Raw genomic sequence first — 13,985 nt, 5'->3', positions numbered from 1 at the left:
GCACAATAGGCCTATATGATGAATATATATATATATATATATATATTTTATATATATATATATATATATATATATATATATATCATCTCGCCTCTCTATAATTAGAATACCTATACCAAAAAATGCGCATCCCCCCCCTCCCCCCGCCCATTTCATGGATTGGTCAAATTGCGCCCTCCCTCTCGCCCCCATCCCCTTCTTTGGTCACATTGCGCAACCCCCCCCCCCCCCCCCAATCTTTCTTGTTCAATAATTCCGGACACCCCCTCACCTCTCTTATTGAAGTTTGGCCAAAGTGCACATCCCCTTCTATTTATTGATACACCAGAGTAAAGTTCTCATTGCTTTAATTAATTCAAATTCAAAGTTAGGTAATCATAGTGTGTTTTGGGGTTGGTCACGATTGTTTTGGTGGGAAGAATTGGTGAATACATACTTAACTTGAACACGTGATATAAATGATCAATTTTCAAGTCTAATCACCATTCATTGCAAAAACGAGGCAATAATAATAATAATAAGGCCATAACAATCTGATTAGATGTAACCTGGGTCTCACGTAGTTTGAATGCAATCAAAGTTGCTGAAATAAACTGCGCTTTCTCTCATTGCTCATTTTCATTTTGGAGTCTCCCGGAGTCGCATGCTGATTGATAGCATTAGCGGTGTTGTCGACAATCAGGTAGGAATATCAAATTAGAAAATGAATCCCTCCCCACAATTGATAAATAAAAAATAAAAAGAAAGAAAGAAAAAGTTTCATATGTCATTTTTTTATTCATAAACTTGTAGGTTAGCGTGTGACTTTTCACCAAAAAATACAAACTTGCATTTCTGCAACTGAAATTTCAAAAAGTTGACAGGAAAGGGAAAAGAAACGAATCTAACGTTGCGAAATGGCGAACATAAACAACATTGTGAAGCGTATTCGATCACAGATTGATGCAGCTGAGAATACAGATTACCATGACTTTTTGAGACCTGAGGTGGTAATCTAGTAAATTAATTTTACAGTTAGCCGTCTGTATTAAATAAAACGTTCTCAAGCTTTGTAATTAGTGACTTTATGCCTATTCTCGACCCCACCCCGTTTTCACAGAGTGTAAGAGTTAGAGTTAGAGTTAGAGAGAGAACTTCATATGGTCCACCATCCCATCGTTATGATTATGATTGCTATTGTCATGGTCAGTTTACGCTGTCCATGGTCAAGTCAGAGAGAATATGCGTTTCCGTTTCTTGTTTAATCTACTGATTAGCTATGTTTTGCAACCTTTTTTATTTTGTTTGGAATTGTAATTGACTGTTTCATGTAGAGATAGCCTTTTCTACTATCTAGATAGCTAGACAATTTCAACCTGGATACCTGGATACCTCTGTATAGAGCTTTTAGACTTGGTGTAGTCTCCTTCGCTCCTCCTCATCTATTAATGATTGGACCAATTTTTATAATTGAACTTGTTTCCTAGGGTGTTGCTTATCTCCAACTCTGCTTTGAATTTATTCAAATTTTTTGCTGATACTGTGGTTTCTTGTAGTTTATTCCAGTTATTTACAATTCTAGATGAAAAAAAGTTCCTTCTTTCATTTGTTTTAAAACGTTCTTTTTTCAGTTTCTTGCTGTTTCCTCGTGTCTGAATGTTCTTGTTTGGTTTAAGGAATCCTGCCTCTACCCTGTCTATTCCCTTTACTATTTTATATGTTTGGATCATATCTCCCCTTCTTCTCCTGTAATCTAAGGTCGGGAGATTTAATTCTTTCAATCTCTCACAGTATGTTTTGTCTTTCAGGTGTGTGATAAGTTTTGTTGCTCTCCTTTGCACTCTTTCCAAACAGTCTTTGTCTCCCTCAAACTTCGGATACCATATGCAGTTAGCATATTCCAGCTTTGATCTAACCATAGTCTTGTAGATGGTAGTCATGTGTTTTGTTTTCAGATTCTTGAAATTTCTTTTCACTATTCCGAGTGTTTTACTAGCCTTAGATTGAACATCTTTAATTTGCTTCTTGAAGTTTAGCTTCCTATCAATAAATACTCCTAGGTCTTTTTCCCCATTGGATTTCTGCAGGGGTTTTTCTTTCATTATATAGTTTGCTTCTCTGTTGTTTTTTCCTAGGTGAAGAACTGCACATTTATCTACATTGAACTCCATCTGCCATATTTCGGACCATTCTTCAAGCTTTTTCAAATCTTGTTGTAAGGTGTTTCTTTCTTCTTCTGTATTAGCTACTCCATAGAGCTTAGTATCATCGGCAAAGATTTTACATTTAGATGATAGATTGTCTGGCAAGTCATTGATATAAATCAGGAAGAGAACTGGTCCCAGTACACTTCCTTGTGGAACTCCACTTGTTACCAGTCTCTCTGTTGATGCTGTTCCATTCACTATCACTTTTTGTCTTCTATCTTTGAGGAAATCTCGGACCCATTTGACTGTCTGATCATTAATTTGATACTGTTCCAATTTCCTGATTAGGCGCCAGTGTGGAACTTTGTCAAATGCCTTTCTGAAGTCGAGGTATATGACATCTAAATTGTTGCCTAATTCCAGGTCTCTCGTCCAGTCATCCATTGTTTCAAGTAGGTTTGTTACTGTAGACCTTCCCGCCATGAAACCATGTTGATCTTTGCTGAATAGTTTGTTCTTGGTCATATGATCAACCATTTTCTTCTCTAATCAGCTGTTCCATGAGCTTGCAGACGACAGATGTCAGGCTCACTGGTCTGTAGTTTTCTGGATTTTTTCTGTCTCCCTTCTTGAATATGGCTGTGACGTTAGCTTCTTTCCATTCCCTAGGTAGTCTTCCTTCTTTCATCGACTGGTTAAATATCTTGGTTAGGGGTTCTACTAGCTGCTCTGCTAAGTTTTTTAGGATGTAAGGATGAAGTTTGTCAGGTCCAGGTGATTTACTCTCCTTTAGGTTTTGTAGTCTCTTCATTACTCTCTCTTCAGTAATCGGCCATTGTGTAGTATCTATATTACTTCTTTTAGCAATATCTGGCAAGTTTTTCTGGTTCTCCACTGTAAAGACACTTGCAAAGAAGAGATTTAGCACCTCTGCCTTGTCTTCATCTTCAGATACCCAAGTGCCATCTTCTTTTTTTATGTCACAGGTTCCCTGTCTTGTCTTCATTTTCAATCTTTATTATTTTTTTCCCCAGCAATTCAAAAGCTGTGTGATGTGCAATGGTTTTTATGGTGATAACTTTGGACAACCCGTTTGTAGTACTTGTCATTTGTTTTTGTTTTCTATTGATGTCAACAAAGATGATGAGGATGAAGATGACAACAGGGTTTACAATGCTGTAAGTTTTTTTTTTTTCTTTTCTTCAAGGTTTGTTTTATTCAGCTGAGGAAGTCATGCATATTTAAGAATAATCAATATGAATGTGAATTTAAGCTTTTTTTTCTTTGCTTTTCATATCTCATCTACACTATGCTCTTAAAAACTCACAGCATTTTATATTGGCAGTGTCTACGCACACGGTAACTGGGCACCTAGCCTCAGGATCTATGTATACGCTAGCTCCGGTAACTGGTTTGCCGCTACAAGCAATGGATGGACCTTGCTCTGTATGTGTGTGTGTTATTTAAAAAAATCAAACAATACAATTTAACCCATTAAAGGCGAGATTCAAGGTTACCGTGTATAAATGTTACCGTGTACGTAGATCCTGAGGCTAGGTGCCCGGTTAGTGATGAAAATAATACCAAAATTTCTGCGATATTCCTATTTATAATTAGTTATGCATCTTTAATTGAACCCCCCTAAAACTTTTAGTAAAAGCGAACGGCAATTTCCAGTCACAACTTTCTTATGGGCGAGTTGGGTCACAATTTGACTCCCACTGCTGCTGCTCACTAAACTGCCTAAAGTTACCGTGCACGTAGACGCTGTTTTATATTTACTGTTAATTCATTTGATGCCAATATCAGTCCTTGAAATCACTTTAACAAATAGAATAAAATGGTTTACATCCAAATTTCAAGTTACCTCGTGCATCTTTGGGAATAGACAGCATTGACATGAAACTTCAAAATGTTTTAAAAATTATAAGATAACGATACTCTACCAAAGAAAAAAAATTGTATTTTAAATAAAATGCTCCGAAAGAAGCGGAAAACTTGAAATGAAAATATATATGCAAAATATTGTTTTTACTTTAATAATCAAACCAGAAATTTAATAACTCAATTGTTATTCTTTCTATAATCTATTACATTTCAATTCTATACTTACTCTTTTCCTCCTTTTTATCAGACTTTTTGTTTGAAATTAGTAATTGCTTGTAATAGATTGATATTGATTGGTGTTTACAAAGAAAAACGTAGTAAAAGTTGAGGAAATTTTATATATTTCTGAGAAAAATATTTTGCATATATTTTTATTTCAAGTTTTTTGCTTCTTTCTTCTGAGCATTATATCAAAATACAAATTAAAAAATGAAAAGTACAATTCAAAAACTTTATGTTGTATTTTAAATTTTGTTGGTTAATATTTCTATACCTCGTATCAAATTATAAAATTGGGCAAAAGAATTTTTTTTTTTTTTTCAAACTACCCTCGTATTACAGTCCTTCATGCAGTTTTGAACTAGTTAAGTTTCTCCTATTTTTCTTTTAGTTTTTAAACTGCCATTTTTATAGAATGTTTATATTTTATCTTGCACAGAAAGTGGATTCTGATGATTCTGGCACGGAAGAACCAGGAGCTGAAACTGACTTCTATGCCAGTCTAGGTGGCTGCCTTGACAGAGAGGTTAGTTTACACGCTACATAGGACATATTTTGAATCTTCAAAGTTGCCAATTTTCCATTATTTACGGAATTCAGTATGTTATAAACCCTCAGTATATTTTCTAATCACCTGGAAAAGTAAGAATAATGACTTTTTACTGGAGTTCAGCGCTCAGAAAGGGGTCAGTCAATGTGTTTGTATAAAATTTCAGTAAATTTATACTTCCTGAATTGGTAACCCTGAAATTGGGACTTGACTTGATAACGATTATAGGAAATCATATTTCCAGTGAGTAAATGGCACTGAGCTTGGAATTTAAAGATAAAAATGATCATGTCATCTAATGAAGCTAACATATTGATTTATAAATTTTGTTGATTTCTTCCTAACACCTCATCCGCTCTACAAATAAATCTCGTGTGATGAACATTAAAGATTTTGATCAAACCAAAAGATGTTTGTCGACCAATGCTTTCATCCTGTCAATCAGCTCACGGAGTCAATCTGTTCAATTTAAAACACATACTGTAGCTATAAATAGATATGCCTTCTGGGTAGAGTTGCTTTTGAGAAAGCTTTGCAGTTTGCATCAAAGATATCTGAAACTTTAAATTTTGAATATTTGTTTTTAATTTCGTATTGTTTTCTCAAACATTTTTGAATTCTATCTTCTAGGTTTTTCATCAGTGCCGACGACCTCCGAGACTAAAAGCAGACAGGCTTGTTGAGAGATTAAATGCTTTGACTATACCCCGGGAACAAGACATTTTGTCATCCAAGGGTTTGATCGACTCTTTTCCTCCTGAAGGTTGGTTGAGTCCTGAGTACAACTCACTTTATATACGAATAGTCAAAGTGATACTAAGCTGCTAGAAGCTGCAGTAATGAACAAAAATCAATATAACTCATCATCATTGCCTTTTCACCCTGGGTCTGGGTATAGGCCAGACGAAAGTTTCCATCCTTCTCTATCCTGAGCTAACTTGTATATCAGCGTCATTCATGAAAGAACAAAATACCAAACGCGGAACATTTCAGGCTCAAAACCCTTCAACCAATAACAAACATCAAAACAAGCACTTATAGACAGACAGGCATACCAAATATTCCCCAGTCGTCTTCCTGGATTTCAAAAGATGAATTGTTTTTTTTTTTGGTTTTTTTTTTTTGGCTAAAGAAGGGTTTTGGGCCTTGTTCTGTGTTTGATATTTTCTTTTTCGAAGCTGTTACACTCATTTTTGTTCATTACAAATTATATTGGAATAGCTATGTGCTAGTCTAGTATTCTTCTTATAAAGCAGGTCATCACTAATTTCCAATCCATATGTTGATATATTATGATTACAATATATATAAATGTTTATATCAAAGTAGATCTTCTCTATGTAGATGTAAATTCTATCTGTGTGTGGTAGACACTACAGTTCAGAGAGAATTGTGTCATTTCAAGGAAGTTTTTCCAATAGATACTCATTAAAAACTGATTCGGATGAGACATGGACTGAGTTGGTGTTATTACTGGAATGCTTACTAAAAAGAGATACTTACTTAATTCTCTTCGGGCCTTGAGGCACAAAGGGCATCCACCAGACATCTCCATTTTTTGCAGTCGGCTGTATTCCAAGAAAGGCTTGTAACGAGATTTTTTTACACCAGAAACAGAGCTGAATGGAGAGATGAAACACAAAATCAAATAAGTTAATGATGAATTATTTTATACTTGTGTTTCCTCTCTCCATTCAGCTCTGGTGTTCAAAAATCTCTTCGGAGTAATCCTGTGTTAGACATATATTATTAGTGGTGTTTGTTGTACATTTTCTTTAATTTTAATTACTGAGAAGAAATAAATTATTTGATATTTTTGTGTTTCTTCTCTCCATTCAGTTCTGCTTCTGGTATTCAAATATCTTGACGACATTTCTTTATGGGTTGCTGGCAATGTGTGCACAAGATGGAGACAGATTCTCGATGGTGAGATCTCGCAAAGTCGCTGGAAACACTTCATCCAGCTAAGGTGGCCTCTCTTCCAACCTCAGTACAAAGTGTCTTGTTGGAGGACTATGTATACAAAATTGTAAGATATTTGTATGTTTGTTGCTGTTTTTCTCTGTCATATTGTGCCTGTGAGAGAGACCAAGAGGAATATAGTCTCGATACGTAGTTGACTGGATGGAGAACAACCACAGAGGCAGGACGAATGACATAATTGAAAACCAGAAAGCTGTTTGGGAGGCCATGTCCAACAATGATCTGTCTTAAAGGACGAGATTTGTTTCAAGCACTGAAAAAGAGAGGAAATTTTTAAAAAACACCTCAGTTGTTATATATAGTATAGGTTTCTTGAGTCAAATCTTTGATTTTTATTTTCTCTTTCCCAATATGCGGTAGCAAACAATTGCTATTGTCCGTTTCACGCTATGTAAACTGGGATAAACTCCGGCTTCATGGGCCTAATGGCTCTGGACTACTTTCCAAATATGGGCAAGTTTGGATTTTGAAAGACATTCAATGGGAATCTTATACATTTTGTATTTTAATTTTAAGCAAATTTTAAATACTCAAAAAAAAAAAAAATTAAAAAATAGAAAAATAGAAAATTGATTTCTCAATTGAGACGTAAGGTGAGGAAATGTGAATTTTTAAAATTTTCTTTTCAGGTTACTGAGTTCCCCATGTCGGCTTTGTCTAGAGAGTATGATGTTACAGGTGAGGCTTGTGATAACTGCAGACCTTCCTACTTATAATTTGTAGTTCTTAGGAAATAAAAATATATTTAGTTGTGTGGCTATAGTCGACTAAAGTTTTTAAAAAAAAAGTTGAATCTCATCTGTATTAAATTATACTTCAAAATCATTGGGGGTTCCACATAGCTCTGTTGGTAGAGCAGTGGCTTCACAAGCAAAGGGATGGAGTTTGATCCCTGGAGAAGTTGAGATTTTTTGTGTGCCCCCCCCCCCCCCCCCCTTCCTCTCCCTTGTCAGCCCAGCTGTCATTGGGTAGCTGGGTCTGTTAGATCTGGTAGAAAGTCTACTGTCGGGTCCAAAAGGTAGTGAGCATTGTCTATTGTCTGTTACATGCTTTAGAAACTGAGATTAACTCCTGCTCTATGGGCCGTATGGCTCAAAGGAATCTTGTCTTTTTATTCTTATTGTGTTTATTAAGGTGTGTTGTTGCTATAATCTTTTTCCATCAGAGTACCCCGCCCATTGAAGAAAACTCCTGGCGTCACCGTAGACTACGCAGTGAAATGAAAACTCTGAAGACGGACCCGCCTGAAGGGATTCAGGCCACGCCTCTCGACAGGCACTGCTGCCACTGGCAAGCATCCATCACTGGCCCAAAAGACAGCCCTTACGAAGGAGGAATGTTTCTGCTTTACCTGCAGATACCACAAAAGTTAGTGACTTTTCTGTTTTGAACAAATGAAGATGGTTTTCGTATGACAGTGACTTTAACATGCTCGGCTATGTGGTCTAGTGGTATGACACTTGCTTTCGGGTCGGAAAGTCCTGGGTTCGAGTCTCTTGCTCGGCGCATAGTTGAGTCCTTGGAAAAGGCTCTTTACTCACATTCTCTCACTGTACTCAGGTGTGAAATGAGTACCTGGCCGTTAACAGCGTTGTCTCTGTCTGAAAAATTGTAGTATCACCTAACAGGCATCATGTCCCGTCCTACATGTTAAATGTTGCTGTTGACCAGGGACCCCTTGTAAAGCGCTTTGGGCACATTTAGTGGATATTGCGCTATATAAAAGCTCAATTATTTTTTTTTTAATGTTAACATTTGAAAAAAAAATGTAGATCAAATGGGGCTGAATACACGATTTCCCTTTTTTAACAAAAATGTGATCCACCATCTCAAAGGGGTGTTTAGTTGGCATGAATTGGGTGATGGAGATTGAAATGATTGCTGCTAATATGAAACTTATTTATTTCAATTCATGATGAAGAATGGATTCAATTTCTTACAAAAGCAAAAATCTGGATGTTGGTATTTTATATCAATTTAATTCTTAACTTTTAAGATCCCGATTCATCTTGACATCTGGGTGGGGATTCTGACCTCCCATAGCGGGCAGGGAGGTACATACTGTCTTCTATCCCCCTATATCTGTTTCCCACCATGCTTTCTCTCTTTGTCTTGAAATGGGATTACTTAGTTTGTCCTGGCCCTGGCCTGATACCCCAGCTGGCAGGGAAACAGTCAAATGTGTACTTAGTTTTGGGAGATGATATTTTTTTCCTTGTAAATCATCTCTCTGTTATGCACTGTGTTATGTTTTCTTAACATGTTATATATTATTTGTATACATTTGAGTGTATTCCTCTTTGTGGGGACCTATGCTTGTGTCTGGATGAGACTTTTAGGTGATCTCAAACTATGTACTTTGATAGTGTGCTCTTGGAATCTACATCTGTTTCCTTTTTGAACCAATTCCCCTTTGTCTGCCTTATTCTTGGATGCTTTAATCGTAATTCTATAACTTTTTACTATCCCATTTTCTTCCTTTTTACTGGCGCTGATATAACCTTAATGTCTTGCAAGCGCCGTAAAACCTTTAAACACAAAACAAAACAAACATCTCGACATGATACCGCATTGAATTGATGAGTCACAAATTTCTTTAATAGTTCCAGGTTTTCTGGCAGCTTACTGTAAAATGCAAACTTTTTGTTGCTTTTGATTTGGCAAGAATATTATCTTTTTCTTTTTTACGCTATTTCTTCATGTGGGTCTCAATAAATCTACCCAGAATCCGAGATAGCACGGTCTATTTATAGCAGGGAAAGGGTATTTTGCTGTAGACTGGCATTCTATTTGAAGGGATATAAGTAATCACTATTTTGCATCCAATGTTATTGAAAAAGGGGGCAAACTCTTGCTCTGTGGGTTTTATAGCTCTGAGGGATTACGTTCTCTCTTCAGACAAGAATATCTTCATTTATACAATACTGTGATATGTCCTTTCATGTAAAAAAGTATTCCCAAAGTTTTTGTTTTTTTAAAATCTAGTCAATTTTAAATGTTGAATTTTTTTCTTATTTCATTTTTTCCCCCCCTTGTCCAGCTATCCCATGAGGCCTCCTAAAGTCCGATTTATCACCCGCATCTTTCACCCCAATATTTCTCGTCACGGTGACGTTGGTCTCGATTCAATTCACCACAACTGGAGTCTGGCTCTCACCATATCCAAGGTCCTCATCAGCATCCAGTCTCTTCTCACCGACCCATACTGCAACATCTGTATGGAGCCTGCTATCGGTAATCTATTCAAAAAGAACAGGGCACAGTTTGACAGATTGGCTCGACTGTGTTCCTGGCAATATGCAATGCTAGACTACGTCACCTGATCTACTAGTAAGAAATTTTAAGAGATTTGATTTCGATGAAATTGCATTTTTGATGAATTACAAGGTCATTATGGGAATGGTTTTGACTTCTCTCCTCGAATTGGGCTGATTTGGCAAGGAGGATCTTCCTTGTATGGGGTCTATTGAGATGCTTGCCCCTCGTATCGATGAGTGGACGGCCTGGGGATAAAAATGAAATAATTAAGAACCCAATAGAATCATACACGTTACCCAGTTAGTGATACTAAGGCTGCTAGAAGCTGTGGACTGTAAAAGGTACTAAACAAAAATTAATATAACGGCTTAAAAAAAAGAACGAAATACCAAACATGGAGCGTTTCGCATTTGGCGTTTTGATCTTTTTTGAAGCTGTTATATTCATTTTTGTTTAGTACTTTTTACAGTGAACGTGAAAGGGAAATTTAGAAGTTATAGCTGCCAAGATAGTCTTTGCATTCCGAGCCTATCTAATAAATGATAACATGGAGTATGGTAGTGAACTCCTCCAACCTCACTTGACTGGGGGGGGGGGGGTAGTTTTAAGAAAGGTGGCAAAGATGCCATAAAAACTGATAAATGAAATGTGAAATGGAAAGAATTATCATATTAGGGGAAACGTTGTCCAATTGAAAATAGCTTTGATGATGGGGTTTGCATGAAATTATGTGTTACAAACCTTTCTCCCCCTTTTTTGAAGAAAAAATCCCAACCCAAACAAAACAAAAAACAATGGCAAGTATCATCGTTCTCATCAAAGTGTACATGCTAATTCTCACTCGAAATAAATTTAAAGGCTATTATGTCATTTGTCAAAATCGACTACAATGCTGTAACCAAGTTTCCATACTTCGAGGCAGTTGAATCAAGTTGTGTTCAGTACTATTTATTTTTGTCTTCTGTAGAGCTATATTGTTTGTGTTGGGTGTTACAATTGGTCAGTTCTGAGTATCCACTGTTTTTAAGTGCGCCAATATTTGTGCCTGCTGTATTTTGAAACAGTATTGATATGCGTTGTGCAATATTTTTATTATGGCTTCTATCCATTCCTACCCAGTTTTCTACACTCTCGTCAGTAATGCATCCTGCAGCAGCCATCAGGCCATGGGTAGCCTCAGCACCCCCGTTATATTCTGCAATGCCAAAAGCAACAGAAAACCGGTTTCGGTAAAGTCCACCTAATTGTCTACCACGTTTCAAACAGTTGCGTGTCAACTCTCATTTTGAGTTTTGTCCAACAAACCTCCCTCTGATATGTGGAATACTTCTGATCTGAGTGAGATGGAGTTATTTTTCCTTCAGTCTCTGCCCCTTCTGGACAAAGCACCAGGACTGTTCTCCAATGGGCCAGAGAGAATGTTGGGGGGGGGGGGGGGTTGAAAGGTGGCAAAGATGCCACAAAAAATTGATAAATAAAATGGAAAGATTTTCATATTGGGAGAAAAGTTGTCTAATTGAAAATAACTTTGATGATGGGGTTTGCATGAACCCCCTCCCCCCCTTTTTTTTTTTTGGAAAAAAAAAACCCAAAAAAGAATTCGTTAGAATCATCTTTCTCGTCAATGTACACATGCCGACTAATTCTCACTCGAAATAAATTTAAAGGCTATTATGTCATTTGTCAAAATCGACTGGATGCTGTAACCAAGTTTCCATACTTCCAGGCAGTTCAATCAAGTTTTGTTCGGTGGTTATTTATTTTTGTTTTCTGTAGAGCTATGTTTTTTGTGTTGGGTGTTACAATTGGTCAGTTCTGGGTATCCACAACTCAGATTTGGTACAGTCCACCTAATTGTCTACCGCGTTTCAAACAGTTGCGTGTAAACTCTCATTTTGAGTTTTGTCCAACAAACTCCTCTCAAACTAACTCCACTGTGGAATGCTTCTGGGTTGCATGCATCTTTGCTCCCGAAACTGTTGATAAAACAAGTCTTAACATACGAGACGAGAGCAGCAAAGTGGTTTATCAGATCATCCTCATCTCCAGATCTCTTGTTAGCAGGTATTCCAGAATGATCCGATGGCGTCTTTGGTTTGATAGATGTTTAAGACATGCCAAGTAGTCAGTCTTGGGTTCTGCCTCTTCGTGGACTAGCACTGTCGAGTATTAAACATTAAACTCCCAATGAAAACGTGTTGGGCTGAAAACGTATGGTTAATCTCATTATTGCAGCGGTTTCCTATTGCGACAAGGCGATCCGACTGTTTGCTGGCATCGTCCTATTCTAGCTACTTGTAAACTTTTCTACACTTTTTTTTAAATATCTGAAACGCAACAAAACATTTATAACAAAATACCCTGACTGAGACGCTTTTACAGTGACTAGGTGTCTCGAATGAAATAAAATCATGACATATTTTGAGAATTTTGTACAATTTTATCGTTTCAATCGAATATCCTGAAAACACTAATTATTTTAAAAGTCTGAAAAAAAGTCCAAAAGATAAAGGGAAATATAAATAAAATACAAGGGGACATGAAACGCTTCCTCTGTCATGTTGGTGAAGAATGCATAAATGCTGAAGTTAGTTTGTAGCTGTGGTGATGCATGCTGTAAAATAACTTTAATAACTACCTAGCCCATTGTAAACATTGTCCATGGTCTTCAAAAATTCAATTCAAAGGTTTATTTTAGGCAGTTGCCAAGACGAACCATGTATTTCCATATTTCAAGTCAATACAGGTAGAAGGAAAACTACCAAAATAATCAAATACATATGAATATAATCAATAAATAGAAAAAATAAATAGATAAGTAAGTGATGAATAATAAATAAATAACCATAACTTGACCAAAATAATATATAAACATACAAATCATTTGACAGGAAACAATAAATATATGTAAAAATAATTCAATGAAAAAATAGACAAATAAGTGATAAATAATAAATAAATAACCGTAACTTGACCAAAATAATATATAAATACATACAAATCATTTGACAGGAAACAAAATAAATAACATAAATAAGTCAACGGCCACAAAGAGCCATGCTCTCCCATCCCTGTTGGTGGACTTGCTACTGGACTTGGTATTGTGTTCAAGGGGACATAAAATGCTTTTTTCTATCAAATTGGTGAACGCATAACGCTGAAGACGGTGTGTTGCTGTGGTTGGATGGGAGCATCACCCTTGAATCATATACCTATGATGTTCGCATGGGTGTACGATCCGATAGTGATGTCGTTTCTTCTTCTCTTTACTAGCCTATCCTGCTTCTTTGGTTTGTGATTGTATTTTTGACAGGGGATATTTTTTTTCTGTAAATCTTCTGCCTGTTTGTTCTTGGTTATTTATAATTTAGCTTATGATATCTTTAAGTTATGATTTTGATTTATATTTGTACTATTTTTGTTAGATTGCTTGTTTTTTTTGTTTCAGCGGTCTCTCATATAACCTCAATTGTGTTGGAAGAGACCTAAAGCAACAAACAAACAAAAAAAAACTGTGTGTTGCTGTGGTTTTGTGTGGAGCTGCAGCTTTGGATTCGCAACAAACACAACGCTGCTTAAATTACTTTGGAGGGTTAGAGCTGAATAATGCGCAGCTTTTCCTTTTTTTCCACCTTGTGTGGGGTTCCTGACCTCCCATTTTGAGGTACTTGTCTTACTGCGTCTTCTATCCCCCTGTATCTGTTTTCCAACTTGCTTCCTGTCTTTGTCTTGGAATGAGATTACTTGGTTTTATCCTGACCCTGGCCAGATACCCTGCTGAGAGGGAAACAGTCAAATGTATAGTGAGTTTTGGAAGATAATATTTTTAGCCTTGTAAATCACCTCTCTGTTTTGCACTGTATTATGTTTTTTTTACATATTATGTATTATATTTGTTGTTTTTAAATTTAAGCATTTGAGTGTATTCCTCTTAGTGGGGACCTGTGCTTGTGTATGGATGA

The 13,985-nt window shown here is 36.5% G+C and overlaps 1 protein-coding gene across 2 annotated transcripts; it reads left to right on the top strand.

Annotated features, from left to right (window-relative positions):
• Positions 1 to 583: 583 nt before the first annotated feature.
• LOC144977664 (uncharacterized) lies at positions 584 to 12,834 on the top strand. Of its 2 annotated transcripts, XM_078923102.1 has the most exons (9): positions 859 to 986; positions 3,161 to 3,304; positions 4,672 to 4,758; positions 5,413 to 5,545; positions 6,622 to 6,811; positions 7,395 to 7,443; positions 7,931 to 8,133; positions 9,806 to 11,086; positions 11,441 to 12,834. In XM_078923102.1, the coding sequence occupies exons 1-8, from the start codon at positions 897 to 899 to the stop codon at positions 10,086 to 10,088; spliced, it is 1,179 nt and encodes a 392-aa protein (XP_078779228.1). In that variant the 5' UTR covers positions 859 to 896; the 3' UTR covers positions 10,089 to 11,086; positions 11,441 to 12,834. The 2 variants fall into 2 exon arrangements, with proteins under 2 accessions (XP_078779229.1, XP_078779228.1); XM_078923103.1 differs by lacking the exons at positions 859 to 986; positions 11,441 to 12,834 and adding an exon at positions 584 to 682 and having other exon boundaries at positions 9,806 to 10,217.
• The last annotated feature ends 1,151 nt before the right edge of the window (positions 12,835 to 13,985 follow it).

Source organism: Berghia stephanieae, chromosome 7, assembly GCF_034508935.2.
Source record: "Berghia stephanieae isolate SIO BIC M18660-M18661 chromosome 7, UCSD_Bste_1.3, whole genome shotgun sequence".
In the NCBI taxonomy this organism is placed as follows: Eukaryota; Metazoa; Mollusca; class Gastropoda; order Nudibranchia; family Aeolidiidae; genus Berghia; species Berghia stephanieae.
The sequence above is the reverse complement of the archived record's forward strand: the minus strand, read 5'-3'. Positions and strand labels throughout refer to the sequence as shown.